General features: G+C 44.1%; 1 protein-coding gene across 2 annotated transcripts in view; it reads right to left on the bottom strand.

Annotated features, from left to right (window-relative positions):
* LOC144479416 (uncharacterized) overlaps positions 1–21,072 on the bottom strand; it is a 90,091-nt gene that overhangs the window by 48,296 nt on the left and 20,723 nt on the right. For both annotated transcript variants that reach the window (XM_078198060.1, XM_078198059.1), the window contains exons 6-8: positions 19,298–19,347; positions 17,445–17,560; positions 10,400–10,515 (exon numbers count right to left, since the gene is read on the bottom strand). In XM_078198060.1, coding sequence (XP_078054186.1) covers positions 10,400–10,515; positions 17,445–17,560; positions 19,298–19,347 — 282 coding nt within the window. The remainder of the gene's footprint in view (positions 1–10,399; positions 10,516–17,444; positions 17,561–19,297; positions 19,348–21,072) is intronic.

Raw genomic sequence — 21,072 nt, 5'->3', positions numbered from 1 at the left:
ACCCACCGAAGCAGGCAGATAGGGCTGTGATTTAACCTCTCATCCAAAAGCCTGCACCTCTGATACTGCAGTAACGTCAGCTTGATTGTTGTGCTCAAGCCCAGGAGTGGGATTTGAACCCAGGAACTTGGTGATTCAGAGATGAGTGTGCTCCCAACTGAGCCATGGCTGACAGACAATATAGTTTAGTAAGTTTATTTTTGTATGTTTGTACCTATTGCACAATATTAATTATGTTTTGTAGTTTAATTCTTCAATATAATAAGAATATTTCACAGGGGTTCCTTCATTTTTCTTGGGAGGTCAAAAAGGTTCCATGGTTGGCAAAGTTTGGGAAACATGATGTGGAGATGCCGGCGTTGGACTGGGGTGAACACAGTAAGAGTTTTAACAACACCAGGTTAAAGTCCAACAGGTTTATTTGGTAGCAAATACCATTAGCTTTTGGAGCGCTGCTCCTTCGTCAGATGGAGTGGAAATGTGCTCTCAAACAGGGCACAGAGACACAAAAATCAAGTTACAGAATACTGATTAGAATGCGAATCGATTCCAGTCAACTTGAAGCCTCAGTTACAGACATCCTTGTATAATAGACATGAGTCACTTGCTGGTCTCTCGCTGATAGCAAGTTCGCCGTATAGCATGTCTCTGGGGATGCAGCCATTCACATTACCCAGCCAATAGAGTCACTGCTGACCCAAGAGGACAAACATGTTGGGGATACCTCCACGCTGGTGTATTTCTGAATTCAGCACTCTGCCTTGCCAGGAGCCACCCAACATTCATCTGAGGCAGTGCCTAGTATTCATGTAGGTGGAAACTGTTCAGCCGTGATTCGACACCAGCCTTGCCCAATCGCTGTCCCGCATCCCAAGAGGAGACAGACTGATTCTCCTCGGCGACTCCCGCTACAGGCTTGGGAGGGAACAAATCTTTGGAAAGATGGGTTGGGTAGGGAAGGCGTGGGGAAAATAAAAGCCAATGGAGTCCTCCTCCTGACAAAATGTCGAGACCATGACCTAGTCATTACAAACACCCTGTTCCACTAGGGGGACAAGCAGAAGACCTCATGGCAGCACCCCCACTCCAAACACTGGCACCAATCATCTTTCGAGCAAGGGACCGCAAAGATGTCTGTATCACCCATGCTGCGACCGGAGCCAACAAATGCTGAACTGACCAACTGATCCACTCTCCCATCTCCATCACTCTGGCCCCAAACCAGCAGAGGCAGAAAAAAACTCTGTCGCAGGAGACTTAATGTCACTCAACTCAAAGACCACGAGAAGAAAGAGCTACTCAGTCGATGTCTGACAGCTAACCTGGCATTGACCAATAAGCCAGAGCCATAGAATGTCCACAGCACCTGGTCCATTTTAAAAGCTGCCAGTCAGCACCCGCGAGGAGACGCTCGGGCTCTCGACCAGGAAACACCAAGACTGGTTCAATGAGAACAATCAGGAGTTCCAGGATCTCCTTGACCACAAATGCAAAGCATTCCTGAACTGGCAGTTCTGCCAAAACTCGAATGAGAGGAAACAAGCTTGCAGGCAACTGAAGGCTGAGGTGCAACAAAGAACCCATGACCTAAAGAACAGATGGTGGGTGGAGAGAGTGCAGGAGACTCAGCAACTTGCCAACAATCGTGATGTGCGCGGCTTCTTCAGCACAATTAAAATCATCTATGGTCCGAGTACCCAGGGAACCAACCACACTGAGAGCCAAAAAATGAGAGGGGCTCATCAAAGACAGAGAGGCAGTCAACCGCTGCTGGAGAGAGCACTTCGAAGAACCCCTCAACCAAGACGCAGCCTTTGATGCAAGTGCCCTCGACATCATCCTGCAACACGCTACCTGCCACCATCGCTGCGCAACCCCAGCTTGCTGTGAGATTGAAAAAGCCACCCAACAGCTGAAAACCAACAAGGCCTCTGGTACAGATGGAATCCCCTCTAAAATATTAAAATGCGGCAGAGAGGCATTCTTGACAATAATCCACAACCTCATCAACCTTGTCTTGGAGAAAGAGAGCATGCCAGGAGATCTCAAAGACGCCTTAATTGTGACCATCTTCAAAAAAGATGGCCCAATTGCAATAATTACAGAGGGATTTCCCCACCCTCCGCCACGGGAAAGGTCACCATGAAAATCCTCCTCAATCGTCTCCTCCCAGTGAATGAAGAGCTCCTCCCCGAGTGTCAGTGAGGCTTCCACCCACCAAGAGGCACAATGGACATGATCTTCAGCCCACGGCAAATCCAGGAAAAGTGCAGAATGCAATATCAACCTCTGTACATGGCCTTCTTCGATCGCGCAAAGGCCTTCGATTCTGTCAACTGTGAGGGATCGTGGAACATCCTCTTCAAATTCAGCTGCCCACAGAAATTCATCACCATCCTCCGCCTGCTCCATGATTACATGCAAGCCGTGATCATCATCAATGGAACCACCACAGACCCAATACATGTACAAACCGGGGTCAAACAGAGCTGTGTCATCATACCAAAGCTCTTCTCCATCTTCCTCGCAGCAACACTCCACCACCATCATCCTGAAGCTCCTTGCTGGAGTGGAGCTAAACTACCAGACAGATGGAAAACACCATTTGTTCAACTTCTAATGCCTCCAGGCCAGAGCCGAGACCACCCCAACCTGTCATTGAGCCGCAATGTGCAGATTACGCCTGTATGCGTGCACACTCAGAGACTGAGTTACTAAATACCATTGACGCATTTACCGAAGCATGCGAGAGAATGGGCCGCAGACGAAATATCCGGATAACAAGGATTCTCTACCAGCCCACTCCTGTCACACAAAACTGCCCCCAACCATCAAGATCTACAGTGAGCCCCTGGACAACGTGGATCATTTTCCGTACCTCAGGAACCTCCTCAGTGCAATCTACATCGACAATGAAATCCAGCACTGGCTCCAATGCACCAGTGCAGTCTTTCGACACCTGAGGAACAGAGTGTTTGAAGCCCGAGGCCTCAAATCCAGCAGCAAACTTATGGTCTACAGAGCAGCCGCCCTCCTGTGTGCATCAGAAACAAGGACAATATACAGCAGACACTTCAAATCTCTGGAGAGATATAGAGATATCACCAACGTTGCTGGCAGGATAGTCATACCAATGTGAACGTCCTCTCCCCAGCCAACATTTCCAGCATTGAGGCACTGGTCACGCTTGACCAGCTGCAATGGGCGGGTCACACTGTCCGCATGCCCGACACAAGATTTTCGAAACAAGTGCTCTACTCCGAGCTCCGCAAGCGATCACTAGGAGGGCAGAGGAAAAGCTGGAAGGGCACTCTGAAAGCCTCCCTAAATAAATGCAACATCCCCTCCGACATGTTGTGTTGGAGAAATTCATAGTAAGTTAGAAAAATTTCAAATAATCAGGGATTTAAGACACTAATAAAACTACCAGCACCGAGTGAAATGACCTCAGATCAGACTCTCAGTCTAACAGAGGAACTGTTTGCATGAAGATGGCATGAACACAGTAAGAGATTTAAATAAGTCTGAGATTCGAACAAGTATTTCTGATTTAAACATGTATTTTGGATTTTAAAATGTATTTTAGCTGTACTTGTAAAGTAATTGTACACTTTAAACAAAGGCAGGTTGGTGCGAGGCATCATGGGATGAAGACTTAGCAGACGAACCACATTCTTTGGAACAATGAAACCATAGAACTTGCATAGTTTTATCAGCAAAAGTTACGAACAGTATGGTTCCCAAAGCCACTTTATGAATAGGGCTCAAGTTTTTCTGATAAGACAGTTCTTCTCAGACATGAGAACTTCAGCTGTCTGGTTCGGCCATTGATGCAAATGAGAGTTGGTGGGAACAGTAACTTTGACCTCTGTAGCCAAGCGTCTGGGGTTGCTAAGCGATGGGGAAGAAGCATCCAGATTCGACAGACTAATGAAACCCCATGATGTCAGAGGGGAGAATGCAATTGGCTAAGGTATATGACAACTGTTAACAGTGATTGATTTGTACTAATGATGTCAGGTTCATAACTGCCGGAAAGGTGGGAAAAGTAAAACTTGAGAAATGTATAATTGATCTGTTTGATGCATTGTGATTTCAGAGTGGTATTGGAATGCTCAAGGCCTTCTCTTCTAGTGAGGCACTGGACAGCCCAACTCTAATCTCCCCCTTCGATCGTTGGTCAAATAAAGATCATAGAAACCATAGAAACCCTACAGCACAGAAAGAGGCCATTCGGCCCATCGAGTCTGCACCGACCACAATCCCACCCAGGCCCTACCCCCACATCCCTACAGATTTATCCACTAATCCCTCTAACCTACGTATCTCAGGACACTAAGGGCAATTTGTTTTTTAGCATGGCCAATCAACCTAACCCGCACATCTTTGGATACATCTTTAACCAGGACACTGGCTTCATGAGTCTTTGTATTTGCTGAGGTTTTTTGGCGATACCTCGTCTCTGAAAAGACTCTGCAACAAGTGGGAATCACTTGCCTTAGATTGCACAAACTGGAGAAGAAGCATCCGCGAAGGCATTAATCACCTCAAATATCACCGGGTGTAGAACACGGAGGCCAAGTGTAAACAGTGGAAAGACAGCGCACCACCTCTGCCAAACCTGTGGCAGAATCTGAGACTCCAGGATTAGACTATTCAACCACCACAAACCTCCCTGCAGTGGAAGCAAGTCATCCTGAACTCTGAGGGGCTGCCAAACAAGGAGAAGAAGGTAACAGAGCTTTACATTTTTGGCTGGATTGTTGGTGTACACTCAACTTTGACATTACAGTTGCAGCCTTGGCAATCCTGATTTTTGGCATCAATAACAAGTTGCTGATTGTTGATCCAAGATATTGTTCATCCATAGCGAGGCAAAGAGGAGTGATTTGTTGCAGGAGTCTGGGGTAAGAGATCGACTTTTAACATTACTTTTTTTGCGGGCTTTATTTTTTAAAACTTTAAAGTACAAACGGGAAGTAGCCGCGGGGTATTGTGGGAAGGGTGTAGGTTTTTTTTTCAGCGCGGGAGGGTTAAGAGCAGGCCGCACTACCCAGCGGACAGTGTGAATAGTGGGCAGAGGAGTGAGCAGGTAGCAGAGTGAGGGCTGAAGGGCTTTGGCTCAACGGGCTTAGTCGGAAACAGGCGAGGCATATTAGGTTCATCTCGTAGTTTTACCAGTGTACTTGAAGAAAGGGGAACTATGAGTGAAAGTCCAGTTTGTTGTTCTCGGTGTCGGATGTGGGAGTTCCTGGAGTCTCCTAGCCTCCTGGATGTCCATATCTGCACCGGTTTCATCGAACTGCAGCTCCTAAGGGACTGCGTTACGGTACTGGAGCTGTGGCTCGATGACCTTCGTCTGGTCAGGGAAAATGAGGAGCTGATCGATAGGAGTTACAGGCAGATGGTCACACCGGGGCCACGGGAGGAAGACACGTGGGTCACAGTTAGGAAGGGGAAAGGTCAGGTACTAGAGAGTACCCTGGTGGCTGTGCCCCTTAAAAATAAGTACTCCCGTTTGAGTGCTGTTGGGGAAAGCAGCCTACCTGGGGGAAGCAACAGTGGCCGTGCCTCCGGCGCAGAGTCCGGCCCGGCAGCTCAGAAGGGTAGGGAAAGGGAGGATGAGCAAACTGACCACAGCACCATGGTACAGGGAGCCGTTCAAGTGGGGGGAGAAAAAAGAAATGTAGTAGAAATTGGGGATAGTACACTTTTGGATGCTGTTGGGGGGGGACGACTTAGCAGGGGTAAGCCATGGTGTACAGGTCACTGGCTCAGAGTCTGTCCTTGTTGCTCAGAAGGGAAGCGGGGAGAGGAGTGGAGGATTAGTCATTGGGGACTCCATAGTTAAAGGGATGGATACATTCTGCGGGAACAAGAGAGACTCGCGGTTGGTGTGTTGCTTCCCAGGAGCCAGAGTCCATGATGTCTCGGATCGTGTTTTCGAAATCCTTAAGGGGGAGGGGGACCAGCCCAAGCTGTGGTTCATATAGGCACTCAAGACATAGGTAGGAAAAGGGATGGGGATGTAAGGCAGAAATTCAGGGAGTTAGGGTGAAAGCTTAGGGCTAGAACAAACAAAGTTGTTATCTCTGGTTTGTTACCTGTGCCACGTGATAGTGAGGAGAGGAATAGGGAGAGAGAGCAGATGAACACTTGGTTACAGGGATGGTGCAGGAGGGAGGGTTTCAGATACCTGGACAATTGGGGCTCTTTCTGGAGTAGGTGGGACCTCTGGATGGTCTGCACCTGAACCAGAGAGGTACCAATATCTTGGGGGGGGGAAATTTGTTAATGCTCTTCGGGAGGGTTTAAACTAATTCAGCAGGGGGGTGGGTACCTGAATTGTAGCTCTAGTGTACAGGAGGCTGAGAGTAGTGAGGTCATGGAGAGGTTTCAGGGTTGCAGGAGTGTACTGGCAGGCAGGAAGGTGGTTTGAAGTGTTATACTTCAACGCCAGGAGCATCCGGAATAAGGTGGGTGAGCTTGCAGCATGGGTTGGTACCTGGGATTTCGATGCTGTGGCCATCTCGGAGACATGGATAGAACAGGGACAGGAATGGTTGTTGCAAGTTCCAGGGTTTAGATGTTTCAGTAAGTGCAGTGAAGGTGGTAAAAGAGGGGGAGGTGTGACATTGTTAGTCAAGGACAGTATTACGGTGGCAGAAAGGACATTTGATGAGGACTCGTCTACTGAGGTACTTTGGGCTGAGGTTAGAAACAGGAAAGGAGAGGTCACCCTGTTGGGAGTTTTTTATAGACCTCCGAAAAGTTCCTCGACATCTCTGGAAAGGATTGCAAAGATGATTCTGGATAGGAGCGAAAGTAACAGGGTAGTTGTTATGGGGGACTTTAACTTTACAAATATTGACTGGAAAAGCTATAGTTCGAGTACTTTAGAAGCGTCAGTTTTTGTCCAATGTGTGCAGAAAGGCTTCCTGACACAGTATGTAGATAGACCAACAAGAGGCGAGGCCACACTGAATTTGGTACTGGGTAATGAACCAGGCCAGGTGTTAGATCTGGAGGTAGGTGAGCACTTTGGTAATAGTGACCACAATTCGATTACGTTTACCTTAGCAATGGAAAGGGATAGGTATATACCGAAGGGCAAGAGTTATAGCTGGGGGAAAGGAAATTATGATGCAATTAGGCGAGATTTAGGTGGCATAGGTTGGGGAAGGAAACTGCAGGGGATGGGCACTATTGTAATGTGGAGCTTGTTCAAGGAACAGCTACTACGCGTCCTCGATAAATATGTACCTGTCAGACAGGGAGGAAGCAGTCGTGTGAGGGAACCGTGGTTTACTAAGGAGGTTGAATCTCTTGTGAAGAGGAAGAAGGAGACTTATGTTAAGATGAGACGTGAAGGCTCAGTCAGGGCGCTTGAGAGTTACAAGTTAGCCAGGAAGGACCTAAAGAAAGAGTTAAGAAGAGCCAGGAGGGGACATGAGAAGTCTTTAGCAGGTAGGATCAAGGAAAACCCTAAAGCTTTCTATAGGTATGTCAGGAGTAAAAGAATGACTAGGGTAAGATTAGGGCCAGTCAAGGACAGTGGTGGGAAGTTGTGTGTGGAGTCTGAAGAGATAGGAGAGGTACTAAATGAATATTTTTCGTCGGTATTCACACAGGAGAGGGACAGTGTTGTCGAGGGGAGTACTGAGATGCAGGCTGTTGGACTGGACGGGATTGAGGTTCATAAGGAGGAGGTGTTAGCAATTCTGGAAAGGGTAAAAATAGATAAGTCCCCTGGGCCAGATGGGATTTATCCTAGGATTCTCTGGGAGGCTAGGGAGGAGATTGCAGAGCCTTTGGCTTTGATCTTTGTGTCGTCATTGTCTACAGGAACAGTGCCAGAAGACTGGAGGATAGCAAATGTTGTCCCCTTGTTCAAGAAGGGGAGTAGGGACAACCCTGGTAATTATAGACCGGCGAGCCTTACTTCTGTTGTGGGCAAAGTTTTGGAAAGGATTATAAGAGATAGGATTTATAATATCCCCTAGAAAGGAATAATTTGATTAGGGATAGTCAGCACGGTTTTGTGAAGGGTAGGTCGTGCCTCACAAACCTTATTGAGTTCTTTGAGAAGGTGACCAAAGAGGTGGATGAGGGTAAAGCGGTTGATGTGTTGTATATGGATTTCAGCAAAGCGTTTGATAAGGTTCCCCATGGTAAGCTATTGCAGAAAATACGGATACATGGGATTGAGGGTGATTTAGTGGTTTGGATCAGGAACTGGCTAGCTGTAAGAAAACAGAGGGTGGTGGTTGATGGGAAATGTTCATCCTGGAGTTCAGTTACTAGTGGGGCCACTGCTGTTTGTCATTTTTATAAATGACCTGGATGAGGGCGTAGAAAGATGGATTAGTAAATTTGCAGATGACACTAAAGTCGGTGGAGCTGTAGACAGTGCGGAGGGAAGTGGCAGATTACAGAGGGACATAGATAAGCTGCAGAGCTGGGCTGAGAGGCGGCAAATGGAGTTTAATGCGGAAAAGTGTGAGGTGATTCACTTTGGAAGGAGTAACAGGAATACAGAGTACTGGGCTAATGGTAAGATACTTGCTAGTGTGGATGAACAGAGGGATCTGGGTGTCCATGTGCATAGATCCCTGAAAGTTGGCACCCACGTTGATAGGATTGTTAAGAAGGCATACGGTGTGTTAGCTTTTATTGGTAGAGGGATTGAGTTTCAGAGCCATGAGGTCATGCTGCAACTGTACAAAACTCTGGTGCGGCCGAACTTGGAGTATTGCGTACAGTTCTGGTCGCCGCATTATAGGAAAGATGTGGAAGCATTGGAAAGGGCGCAGAGGAGATTTACCAGGATGTTGCCTGGTATGGTGGGAAGATCGTATGAGCAAAGGCTGAGGGACTTGAGGTTGTTTTCGTTAGAGAGAAGAAGAGGTGACTTAATAGAGGCATACAAGATGCTCAGAGGATTAGATAGGGTGGATAGTGAGAGTCTTTTTCCTCGGATGGTGATGGCTAACACGAGGGGACATAGCTTTAAATTGAGGGGTGAGAGATATAGGACAGATGTTAGAGGTAGGTTCTTTACTCAGAGAGTAGTAAGGGCATGGAATGCCCTGCCTGCAGCAGTAGTGGACTCGTCAACGTTAAGAGCATTCAAATGGTTATTGGATAAACATATGGATGATATTGGAATAGTGTAGATTAGAGGGGTTTTAGATTGGTTTCACAGGTCGGCGCAACTTTGAGGGCCGAAGAGCCTGTACTGCGCTGTAATGTTCTATATGTGAGGCTGTTGATGACCTCCAGAGTGACGTTGTCAGTATGATGGAAGATGGAGTCTCTACATTCTGACCCATAAGTTTGGTCTTCCTGATGCTGATTGTCAGTTTTATATATCAAGAAATTAGTAACAAAATATAATTCTAAAAACTCACGATAATGTAAGAAAAATAAAACTGCACAAAGTCTGTAAGGAGAAGGATGAGAGAAACTGCTTTGAACACAAAATGTTAAAAAGGAAACTGGAATGAATATAATCAGAGTTAAGTGTAACAATAAAAAAAAAATCCTGTATTAGAATAGAAAAAGAGGAAAAAAACCAAGACCGTTTTAGGATGAAACTGAAGTCAAACAAAAAATAATTCCTATATCAATTGATCACTTCACACAAACACTCACTTTAGAAAGCACAATATCATGTCTATAACTAAACTAAATTTATGTCATGTTATCTTCATAACTATCCGAAACCGATGTTAAAAAAGGTTCAAAACTAATAAATCCCAAAGATGATCACTATATACCGAAGGTCATTATGCGGTGACAACATCCTACTGGATGAAATTGTTGCTTATTGCCAGTTTCTGGAAAATGGTGAAGGAATGTATAGATCTTGGTTCCCAATGTGAATAAGGACAGTAAGATTGTTTTGTGGACAGTAGGATTGTTTAGTGGACAGTAGGATTGTTTTGTGGTTGAATAGAACTGGAGTGTGTAGACGCTCTATGACCAAACTAAGGCAAACACAATGGTAACTCGGAAATCAGTCATGATGCAGAGATGTCCTATTTGCACAAAGGAGGACTTGTATTTATATAGTGCCCTTTACAATCATCAGATGTCCCAAAACACATTATAGCCACTGGAGCACTTTTGAAGTGCAGTCACTGTTTTAACAGAATAACACTGCTGAAAATAGAAACTGGTTCATCATGTGGTGCTCTTGTGCAGATGACTGAAAAACACAAATTAAACTAACAAAGCTAAATAACAAAATACCTACAGATACAGATGAATAATAGACATATATTAATGTACAAGGAGAATAAGAGTAATAATTAGAATTTTAGAACATCTTCTGCAACTTTTCATGCTGTTTGAGCAAAAACAATGAAGTCATGTAAGATGTAGCATCATTACTTACTGGTCTCCAGATTGTCCTTGGTCATTCTTAGCTTTGGGACTGCAACTTGATTTGGAACCTGTCACATTTTTACCCTCCTCCTCTGTAGATCTTTTGTGGTCAGGTTCACTTTTAGCCTGAAGATACAAATACAAATTTTAGTTGACTATTGAATCCCTACGGTACAGATGAAGGCCATTCAGACTCCATCGAGCCTGTATCGATAACAATCCCACCCAGGCCCTATCCCTGTAACCCCACATGTTCACCCTGCTAATCCCGACACTAAGGGGCAATTTAGCATCACCAATCCATCCAACCCACATATCTTTGGACTACGGGATGAAACCGGAGCACCCGGAGGAAACCCACGCAGACATGGGGAGAATGTGCAAACTCCACACAGTCACCCAAGGTCAGGCGCTGAGAGGCAGCAGTGTTAACCACTGTGCCACACATGGAGTGATCACTGGATTGCAAATGCATGCACCATTTTCCACATCGTCAAGAACCAATAACAAACAAGTCAACAGAACCACACATGCAACAATTCTATTCTCCTCGGTGTGGACAGCATATGGTCATCTGAGTCGACCTACCTACACATGGCCTCTGTCAACATCATTCAGCATCTGATTAATCTGCTTTCTTAATTGTACTAAACAGCTGACTTCTCTGCATTTTGAATGAATAAAGCCCTGTAACTCACCACATTGTGTGGAAATTATAGGTACAAAATCCAAATGGCAAGGGTGGAGATAAGATTTGTGAATGTTAACCAGTTCAGATCAACTCTCTGTCCCTCAAATCAAAAATCCCAATTCTGACCCATTGGCCGAAAACTTACCACCTCACCTGCCCTGGAATTGGGGCGGGCGAGGTTCCCAGAACGGAAATCTCCATTGGCCTCGGGGAGGATTTGATGATCTTGCCCGAGCAAGGCCGTAAAATCTCACCCATTATGGTTTCTACACACGTTTATAAACTTAAGTGTGAAATCAGACAAAATTCTGGGAGGGATAATCGGAGCTATTTTGAATGCGGTAGCTAATCTTGTGTGGTGTAACTCACATCATAAAATGGGGTGGGATTTTCCTCCCCTTCCATGGTGTGTTTCATGATGCCGGCAGTGGGATCTTATGGTGCCGCTGTTGTCAATTGGGTTTCCTGTTGAATACAGCCCTCGCTGCTGGGAAACCCACATTGGGGGTGTGGTGTTGGTGGGACCATAAGATCCCAGAAATGGAAATGGCAGCAAGATTTTGGTGATGGACTTTTTCTGTAATGTCCTATTCCTGAGTTCTTTATTCTCTTTATTCAACTCTTCTCCCACTCCCTTCCATTAACCCATGTCCCCATAAGTCTGGATGCTGTAACCCAACACCCAATCAAGAGAGCTTGGTAGGTGTTATCATGGCTCCTCACACTGGATGAACTCTGCAGTGCTCCCTACAATGGGAACCCATCTTGTGATAGTCACGAGGGTGCTTCTTCACTGTCTGTCTGAGCTGCAAGCAACACACCAGACGTTCAGGTGAGTGCACTCGTGTTCATGCTTCAGGAGTTCCCAATGGGGACCCCATCACAGCCACCCGTATGCTCTCCATGTCTGTCATGGCGATGATGTGGCAATGGTTGGCAGGCCACTGAGGTGGCGTATGGCACCGGGAAGGGTTACAGCATCCAGGCTCATGGCGATTGTACACCAAATTCGCTAATGTTATTGAAATCCAGTCAAATTCATGCTAATAAGCTTTGTGGCCAAAAGCGATTCTGGCCATTAAAAAGCATCTCCACATCATTAAAAAGGAGCCAGGAAGATAGCTATTTTCCCAGCTCACCACGCTGATTGCCAGGTGCGGCAAGTTGGTAAGATTGCACCCATAAACATTTAGCTAGGGAAAATAGTGGCCTATTAAGGATAAAAACAAATCTTTATACAGAGGAAGGAGACATTACGAACGTATTAAAAAAGCACTTTATATTTGTCTTCACAAAAACAGCTGTGAAGGTTACACTAAAACTAGAGAGGGAAGTTATGGGTACTATTGTAATAGATGATACATAATATAAAAGATTAGAATTGTTGAAAGATGGCAAGTCACCTGATGGAATGCATCCTACGCAACAGTAAAAATACCAGAGGTAATAGTCACAATCTTTCAATCCTTATTGGATACAGTAGTTTTGCCAGAGGATGAGAGGGTGCTAATGCAATACCACTATTCGGGAAAGGGATAAACCAGGAAACTAGACAGCCTAACATCAAACAAAGAACAAAGAACAATACAGCACAGGAACAGGCCCTTCGGCCCTCCAAGCCCGTGCCGCTCCCTGGTCCAAACTAGACCATCAGTGGTGGAGTTATTGGAAACCGCTATCGGGTTCAAAATAAACTTTTATTTGAAAGGTCTAGGTTAACCAAGGAGAGAAATAGAATCTGACCAACTTAATTGAATTCTTTGATGAGCTACAGAAAAGTCTGATTAATGTGCAGTAGATGTTCTGGATAATGGAGATATTTGACAAACAACAGGCTTATTAATGGAAGCCCTGGTAATAAATGATAGTGTGGACACAAATTTGGCTCAGTAACAAAGCAATGGAATGCATGTTTTTCAGACAGGGAGGTGGCTTGCAGCAATGCTCTCCATTGGTCAGTTTTGTTTTTGCTGCTCTTTTACAATTTTTATGATTATTCTGGAGTCAGGTGCAGGGAGCAGCATTATAAAATATGCAGATAGCAAACTTGGCAAGGGTAGATCATGATAGGGATAGTTATGCGCTTCAGGATAACAGGCAGGTTAATGAAATGGGTAGATGGAGTTCAGTACAGAGAAGGGCTACATAAGGAAAGACATATTATAAATGGCATGATTTTGAAAAGTTTAGATAAACAGAGAGGCCTTGCTGTCTACATACACAAATCTTTAAAAGGTGTCAGCGCAAGCTGATAACAAAGCAGAAAAAGAATGGGCTTCCATAATTTATAAACAGGAATAGAATATAAATGCTGGGTAGCATACTTTATGTCAACTTTAGAAATCACTGGTTAGGCCTTAGGTGAAATACTCTGGACAATTTTGAGTACCACAATTGAGGAAAGATGCAAAGGCCTTACAGACAGAAACAAAAGAGTTTTATCATGATGTTACCAGGGATGAGGGACATCAGAGAGGTTGATAATGCCACAACGTAGGAAGGACTCATGATCATCGCTCCTGCCCCGTCAAAAGGCAAATTATGTGGGGATACATGCAGGGGCAAGTTATAAATACACTCAACAGGGAAAAGTGGAACATTAACACTAATCGGCTTATTATCCCAATAGTTCTTCCTCATCCTATATGCTCCACTGCTCCCATTTGCTAAACATTCAGGATCTGCCAATCCCACACATAATAGTAGCAAGCTCGAGGTGCAGAATCTCTCTCAAAGATTCAACATCCTAGCTAGTATCCCTTCCACAATCAACACCATCAGAAAAAGAGATTTAAAATGTTGAAGTATGAAATATAAAAATATTATGACTAAGTGCTTCAGTTAACAGAAAATCTCCAATTGCTACCTGCACAAGCACAGCACTGCATAAAGCATTCTATTAACAAAAAACTGCTATGCATGTTTAAGCTGCTTACAGATTCAGGCATCTTGCAAATGATCTCTGCGAGCTGTACAGTGTGGCAGGTTAATAGGCAGCACACTGGGTCTAAACATATGTTCACCCAATATGCACATTTGTATCTTTCCCTGCAGGGTAAATTCATAGTAATGAGGAAGGTACTGATTTTCCTGCTCAAATTATTGTGGATTAACTAATCCCACTTCAGGGACAGGGACAAGGGCTTGACTACTACAAACCTGTTAAATTTCTAAATAACGTAGTAGTATGTTCCACCTACCACCACCACCCCATACAGCCTTCTTGGAAATATAAGTTTCTATGAAGGCCTTGCACAAGTTGGTCCACTTAAGTCACGCACTTAAATTAATCATCTGTCTGCTACAAAAACATTAGTGCGTATGTTGCCTGTCACCCTTTGTGTTCCAACTATGGCTTATAAACAAAAATGACAACATGATAAAGTTTGTAACTTAATTCCTAACAAAAGAAAGTACATTTTTGAACTAAGAGAAGTGCTGAATCATTCTTAAAAATCACATTAAAGCAACTTATTTGGATAAATGTTATTGTGTACAACAATGAAAAGTCACCAAAATATGACTATATGTAGACCCAGCATGAATAACCTGAGCATTGGTATTAACTACATTACAATATATAAAGGAGCACTGCCTTATACAGCATACTTAATTTCCTCCTCCTTCACTACATGAAGTAATACAGCACAATAACATCCTCTTCTTGCAGGCCACTGCCTTGTGCTAGAGAGCAATACAGCAATGTACATTATTATAGATACTGTTGGGGGTGGTGGGGGCAAACCCAGGGCAAGAACTTTAATAAAATCAACCTACTTGTAGCAAGGAGGCCGTCAGTGGGCCAGGATACTTAGTAGAGTGAGCATTGCTGCGGCTGTTTAACTTGTTATGGCATTAATTTCCCTTCTCTGGGTTTCCTGACCAGAGTGCGTCAGGAACTCTCTGGTTTGTTGAGTTTCAAAGCCAGCAATAGATCGATCAGTGCAGTGAATATCAACACTCCCGATTTGAGTAGTTGCAAAGGGAAGTTCAGACAACGCTCCCAACCATAAATCCTAAAGGGATCCTGCTATGGATCAGAATGGTCTAGGTCTTTTGCCCCTCAAATCAAGCTAGGTCTTTTCTCCTTGGAGGGGCAAAGGATGTGAGGTGACCTGATAGAGGTGTATACGATGTTGAGGGGTATTGATAGAGTAGATTCTCAGAGGCTGGAATGGTTGCCACAAGAGGTCACAGGTTTAGAGTGCTGGGGAGTAGGTACAGAGGAAATCTTAGGGGTAAGTTTTTCAATTCGAGGGTGGTGGGTGTGTGGAATCGGCTGCCAGTAGTGGTGGGGGAGGTGGATTTGATAGGGTCTTTTAAGAGACTTTTGGATAAGTTCATGGAAGTTAGTAAGATAGAGTTATAGGTAAGCCTTGTAGGTAGGGACATGTTCGGCGTAACTTGTGGGCCGAAGAGCCTGTTTGTGCTGTAGCTTTTCTATGTTCTAATGGCTTTGTTGCTGATCTGAAGAATCAATGCAGGAAATCTGCCTCCTAGTCCTTGGATGCATCTCGATTAAGTCACACTGTAGGTTGTGAAGACTAGAACTACTGTTCTCTGCAGATTGGAAGAGGTCAACTGTACAAATCAAACAGATGTGACTGGAAGCGGCTGGTTGTCACATGGGGCGGTGCAAATCACAGGCAAGCAGGAGCAAGTGTTGGAGACAATGACAGGAGCGGAGAGTCCCCAGAGGCTACAAGGCTCTGCTCAGCTGAACACAGATGCTGAGCTTTGGATGTCATCCACCAGGAGGATTATCCTGGAACAGCAACGAGAAGTGTGAGGACATTTCTAGAGGAACTGCGTACCTCTGGAGAAGTCCGTCCCTAGCATAAGTTCCATGATGTCTCAGACGTTTGTGTTGATGTCCATGATGAAAAGAGTGGCCACCTGCAAGAACAGTCAGGTGCAGTAGGTAACTAAGTACATGCCTGCACTCACCAATGGTCTTTCACTTTAAAAAGAATTGAGAAAAGCTTCACCTTGACCATCAGCAAAGTGCAGCTGAGTCACGAGAGGAAAGATCCGAGAAAAGGCACAAGGAAATAGGGCTTTTGCTTAAGGTATTCCCACTCTTCATCCCTTGCCCCCATCACAATATGCCCCTAGTTCCCCAAGCCCACACCAGTAAGAGTCTCACATGCTGCTTCCTGACGGAATTTATCCCCACACAGATGTAAATAGGCAGTCTGTGACTGGCCCTCAGAATCCACAGGACATTGCCCCAACAAGCCTGTCTTTAGTTCTACTAAAGCCACAGAGGTAACATTACATAGAAATAAAAGGAAGTAGAAAAGGAAGACTTAATAGTTTGTATAAAGGATATTTGGATACTTATAACATGGTCACTATCTGAATGCATTTGAAAATGTTAAAGAATCAAATAAGTCTCAGTTGTCCAGCCATCTCTAATGATGCCTCGAAACCTCAAAATTAGCCTCAAGGAGCATGGTATGACAAGATTAGAAGATGAGAAAGGAGTGCAAATGAGATGGAGTGAGTACTAATTGTGGGAATGATTTGTACTGGGGAGGGAGGGGCAATGAGTTCAGTATTGGTGTGCCAGTAGGGTTCACACTCAGTATTTCTGAATCATGCCTGTATGAGTTTGTCACGGGCTTCTCTGGCAGGAAGGCAAGCATCTGCAGCCATCCTGGACACATCAGGTGCCTGCTCCTCCTGAGGATGCAGAGTCATCACTTTCCTCCTCCAGCAGCTCCAGTCCCTTTTGTAGTGCAATACTTTGTACACCAGACCCCTACCATTCAGAACACCTTGCAGGTATATGCTAAAGGGTGTCCCCAGATCCAGGCAGCTAAATCACTCTGGAGCAACTCAAAGACTTGCTCTATTAGTGTTGTGCTCATATGGCTCAGGTTACGTTTCCTCTGCATCAGTGGTAGGGCTCCTCACAAACATCATCAGCCGCGTCCCTTGTCTCAAAGCAGCCGTCCACTGACTCTGTTCGGAGGCGCCAAGACCTGTGGGAGATGTGACTGGTGCAAACTGAAGTCACCCCGACAGCTTCCAGAATATCTTGTACGGATACATGCTCGAAAACCCAGAATAATCTTTCAACATTAAATGTTCTATAACAAATTGTTGTCGCTGAATGGAAAGCGCTCCTATCATTGGTCCTATCAGAGGATTTAAGCCCAACAACAGCTCAGAGTTGCATGACAGATTTAGCATGAAACACATCATAGTATCTATTCAATGATAAAAGTACAAATCTATTTTCACACACACCTTTTGTGAGGGTACTGAGACACACCATCTCTACTCTTCTGCCCCCAAATTAAATCTGATAATTAACAGCAAAAAAGGTGACAGTTCATATCACTCATAAAATTCTCACCTTTCCATTTTTACTGGAGAGGTTCTTTACGCAAGTTTCTTCTTTTGTAGAAAACAGGCCGCCCACCAACAGGTTATTGCCCGTGGCATCTGAAGTACTATGGTTGCTGGACAGCCCTAAATAACAGGTATGCTCATTAATCAGTAATATAAAAATACAATTTTTGACTTACATTAGCTCAGAAAACAGCAGAGCAAACTCTGGGGACAATGGACTGAGCTTTTTCATTATTTCTGAAATAAACCTTTCCATTATTTCTGTTTCAGTATTGCTTGATCTAACAGTTTTAAATATGGCACAGCAAACATAATTTGAGTTACTCTCATTTACCACCCCATTACTCCTAATAACTTCATTTTGGTTTATATCTAATTTCAATGTTTTGCACATCCAACCTCAATATTGACTGTAAGGGACACAGTTGTCAGCCACCTGTGGTAACTCCTAGCATTAGGAGGTCAGGTACCTTGCAGACTGATCGAGAACATAAGAAAGAAGAGGAACCATTCAGCCCCTCAGGCCTACTCTGCCATTCAATGAGACCACGGCTGATGAAGAACCAAGTACAAGAAGAATCAATGTAACCCTCATAGGAGCACCGTGCACAATGTGGAAGGCAGCAAAAACCAGAGTCAAATTCAGAACTCAGTAGAGACAAGTCAACAAGTGCAAACTTTCATCCCATATCTTCGCAAAAAAGTACTCCTGTTCAGATGTAACCTAGTTTTTACACTTCAAGCAGCTCTCCAGAACATTATACTTCAATAATGATGCAATTTTTAAAAAAAGAGTTAAAATACATCTGAGCAGCCCAGGTACCTCATAAATGATGACAAGACACATTATAGTTTTTGGTAGGAATACCAATATTGTTTAAAACTCAAAGTCTGGAAGCAACAAAATTTCTCCAACTGGCAACCAGACTTCACTTAAAGTTCAACTCCTCTCTATTTTTCCCCTCCCAACCACCTTGCTAAAATGCGACTAGTAAATATCAAATTTCCATTTAAACCAATAAATACTGAATAATCCCAGGCCTGACCCATCAGGCTTCACTTAGTATCGATAACATCTCACAGATAAGCATCATGAAAGAAGATGATCAAATATTTGCAGATTTTCAGAAAAACACAAAATAATTTATTTGCCATTCAATAACTTTTCACCCACTTTTTTTAAACACACCTCCACCGCTGGATTCCAGTTTTGTGCTGTCCCTTGATTCATTCAGTACGGTCAGCGACTGCTGACTGCTTTGCAGATAGGGTTAATTTATACAAGCCAACAGGACACATAATTTAATGAGTGAACTGTTCTTTTCCAAACTTTTTAATCCACTTGAAACACATCTATCCACACATGAGAAAAGAGCTCCAGTCTCGTGAAGATCAGAACAAATGTGCTAAGCTCTGTAGTCTCCTTCAATCAACCAAGATCAACACCCATGATCAAAGAAGCCGACAGGTTACAATCCTAAGTATACTAACAGGAAGAAACACCAGCTTACATGTATACTATACACACCAGGAAACAAACTTAAATATAGAACTTTTACACATATCAACAAAATGCTAACTAATGAACTTCAAAACATAATTTAAAAAAAAACTTACTTCTCCTATGGTTTAGCTGCTAGCAACCCTCAATCCCTGTATAAATGCAAGTTACTGTCCTCTGTCTTTCAGAATGTGTTTCTGCTGTAACACCTTCACAATTAAACTAGCGCAGTTCGAGGACTGCAGTAAGTTCAGTTTTTATGTTTATGGTGTTGTGAATTTTATTTATATATATTTATATAAATATTTGCTTCAAACTTCAGATTATTTTTGTACTGTTTGAAATCTATAGCATACCTTTAACTGGATTTGCTTCACTATTAGTACTTTTGCCATCCTCAATTGAGCTGAAATTACAAAATTGGATTAGAGTAATGAGAAAGTCTTACAAATAGCTTCCAGAAATATCACACTTAAGCATCTATCCAGTTTTTAAAGCAAATTCTTCCTCACCTACCAAAGTACAAAGTCACAATCAACCGGGATCACACTATCTGTAATCCCACGACTTGCCTAGGCTTGCAAAATCTCACTAACTATCCTGGCTGGAGACAATACGCACCTCTTTAACCTGTGCTTTAACCTGGTGTTGTGAGACTTCTCACTGTGCTTACCCCATTCCAACGCCAGCATCTCCACATACTGAATTTTCTGCCAGTATATATCACTGTCAATTAAGTACTTTTAGATGTCTCAATGACATCTCCTACCTCTGCTGCATACAGAATCATAGAATCATTTACCACAGGAGGAGGCCATTCGGTCCACTGTGCCTGGGCAAGCTCTTCATAAATCCTATTCAAATAGTTCCACCCCCCGAAGTTTACCCCAGTAGCCTGTCACACCTTTCCTTTTCAAATATTCATCCAAACCCTTTTTGATCATTACTATTGAATCTGTTTCCACAAACGCTTTTCAGGACGTTCACTCCATACAAAAACTCAAATCTAGGTTTTTGGCCAATTTAATTAAATCTGTGCCCCCTGGTTACTGAATTTTCATCAGCAGTCTCACAACACCAGGTTAAAGTCCAACAGGTTTATTTGGGAGCACAAGCTTTCTGAGTCTCAGGCTCCTTCTTCAGGTGATGAGGAGTTGTGTTCACAAACAGGGCACATACTGGCACAAACTCAATTTATAAGATAATGGTTGGAATGTGAGTCTTTACAGGTAATCAAGTCTTAAAGGTATAGACAATGTGAGTGGAGAGAGCGTTAAGCACAGGTTAAAGAGATGTGTATTGTCTTCAGCCAACGTTGTCTACCTGATACGCTGCAGGAAAGGATGTCCCGAGGCATGGTACATTGGGGAGACCATGCATACACTACGACAACGGATGAATGAACACTGCTTGACAATCACCAGGCAGGAGTGTTCCTTTCCAGTCGGGGAACACTTCAGCGGTCACGGGCATTCAGCTTCTGATCTTCGGGTAAGCGTTCTCCAAGGCGGCCTTCACGATACACGACAACGCAGAATCGCTGAGCAGAAACTGATAGCCAAGTTCCACACATGAGGACGGCCTCAACCGGGATCTTGGGTTCATGTCACACTATCTGTAATCCCACGACTTGCCTGGGCTTGCAAACTCTCACTAACTATCCTCGCTGGAGACAATATGCACCTCTTTAATCTATGCTTTAACCTGGTGTTGTGAGACTTCTTACTGTGCTTACCCCAGTCCAATGCCAGCATCTCCACATACTGAATTTTCTGCCAGTAAAAAGTTTCTCTATTTATTCTATCAAAACCTCTCAATTTTGAACACCTTTCTGAAAGCTCATACAATCCCTAAGTGCAGAAGGAAGCCATTCGGCCCATGGAGTCTGTACCGACCACAACCCCACCCAGGCCCTATTCCCGTAACCCCACATATTTACCTTGCTAATCCTCCTGACACTAGGTTAATTTAGCATGGCCAATCAATCTAACCCGCACATCTTTGGACTGTGGGAGGAAACCGGAGCACCCAGAAGAAACCCATGCAGACACGGGGAGAATGTGCAAACTCCACCCGGACAGTGACTTGAGGCCGGAAATGAACCGAGGTCCCTGGCACTGTGAGGCAGCAG

The sequence above is a fragment of the Mustelus asterias genome, chromosome 26 (assembly GCF_964213995.1).
Source record: "Mustelus asterias chromosome 26, sMusAst1.hap1.1, whole genome shotgun sequence".
Taxonomy (NCBI): domain Eukaryota; kingdom Metazoa; phylum Chordata; class Chondrichthyes; order Carcharhiniformes; family Triakidae; genus Mustelus; species Mustelus asterias.
This window is presented reverse-complemented; position numbering and strand designations above follow the sequence as displayed.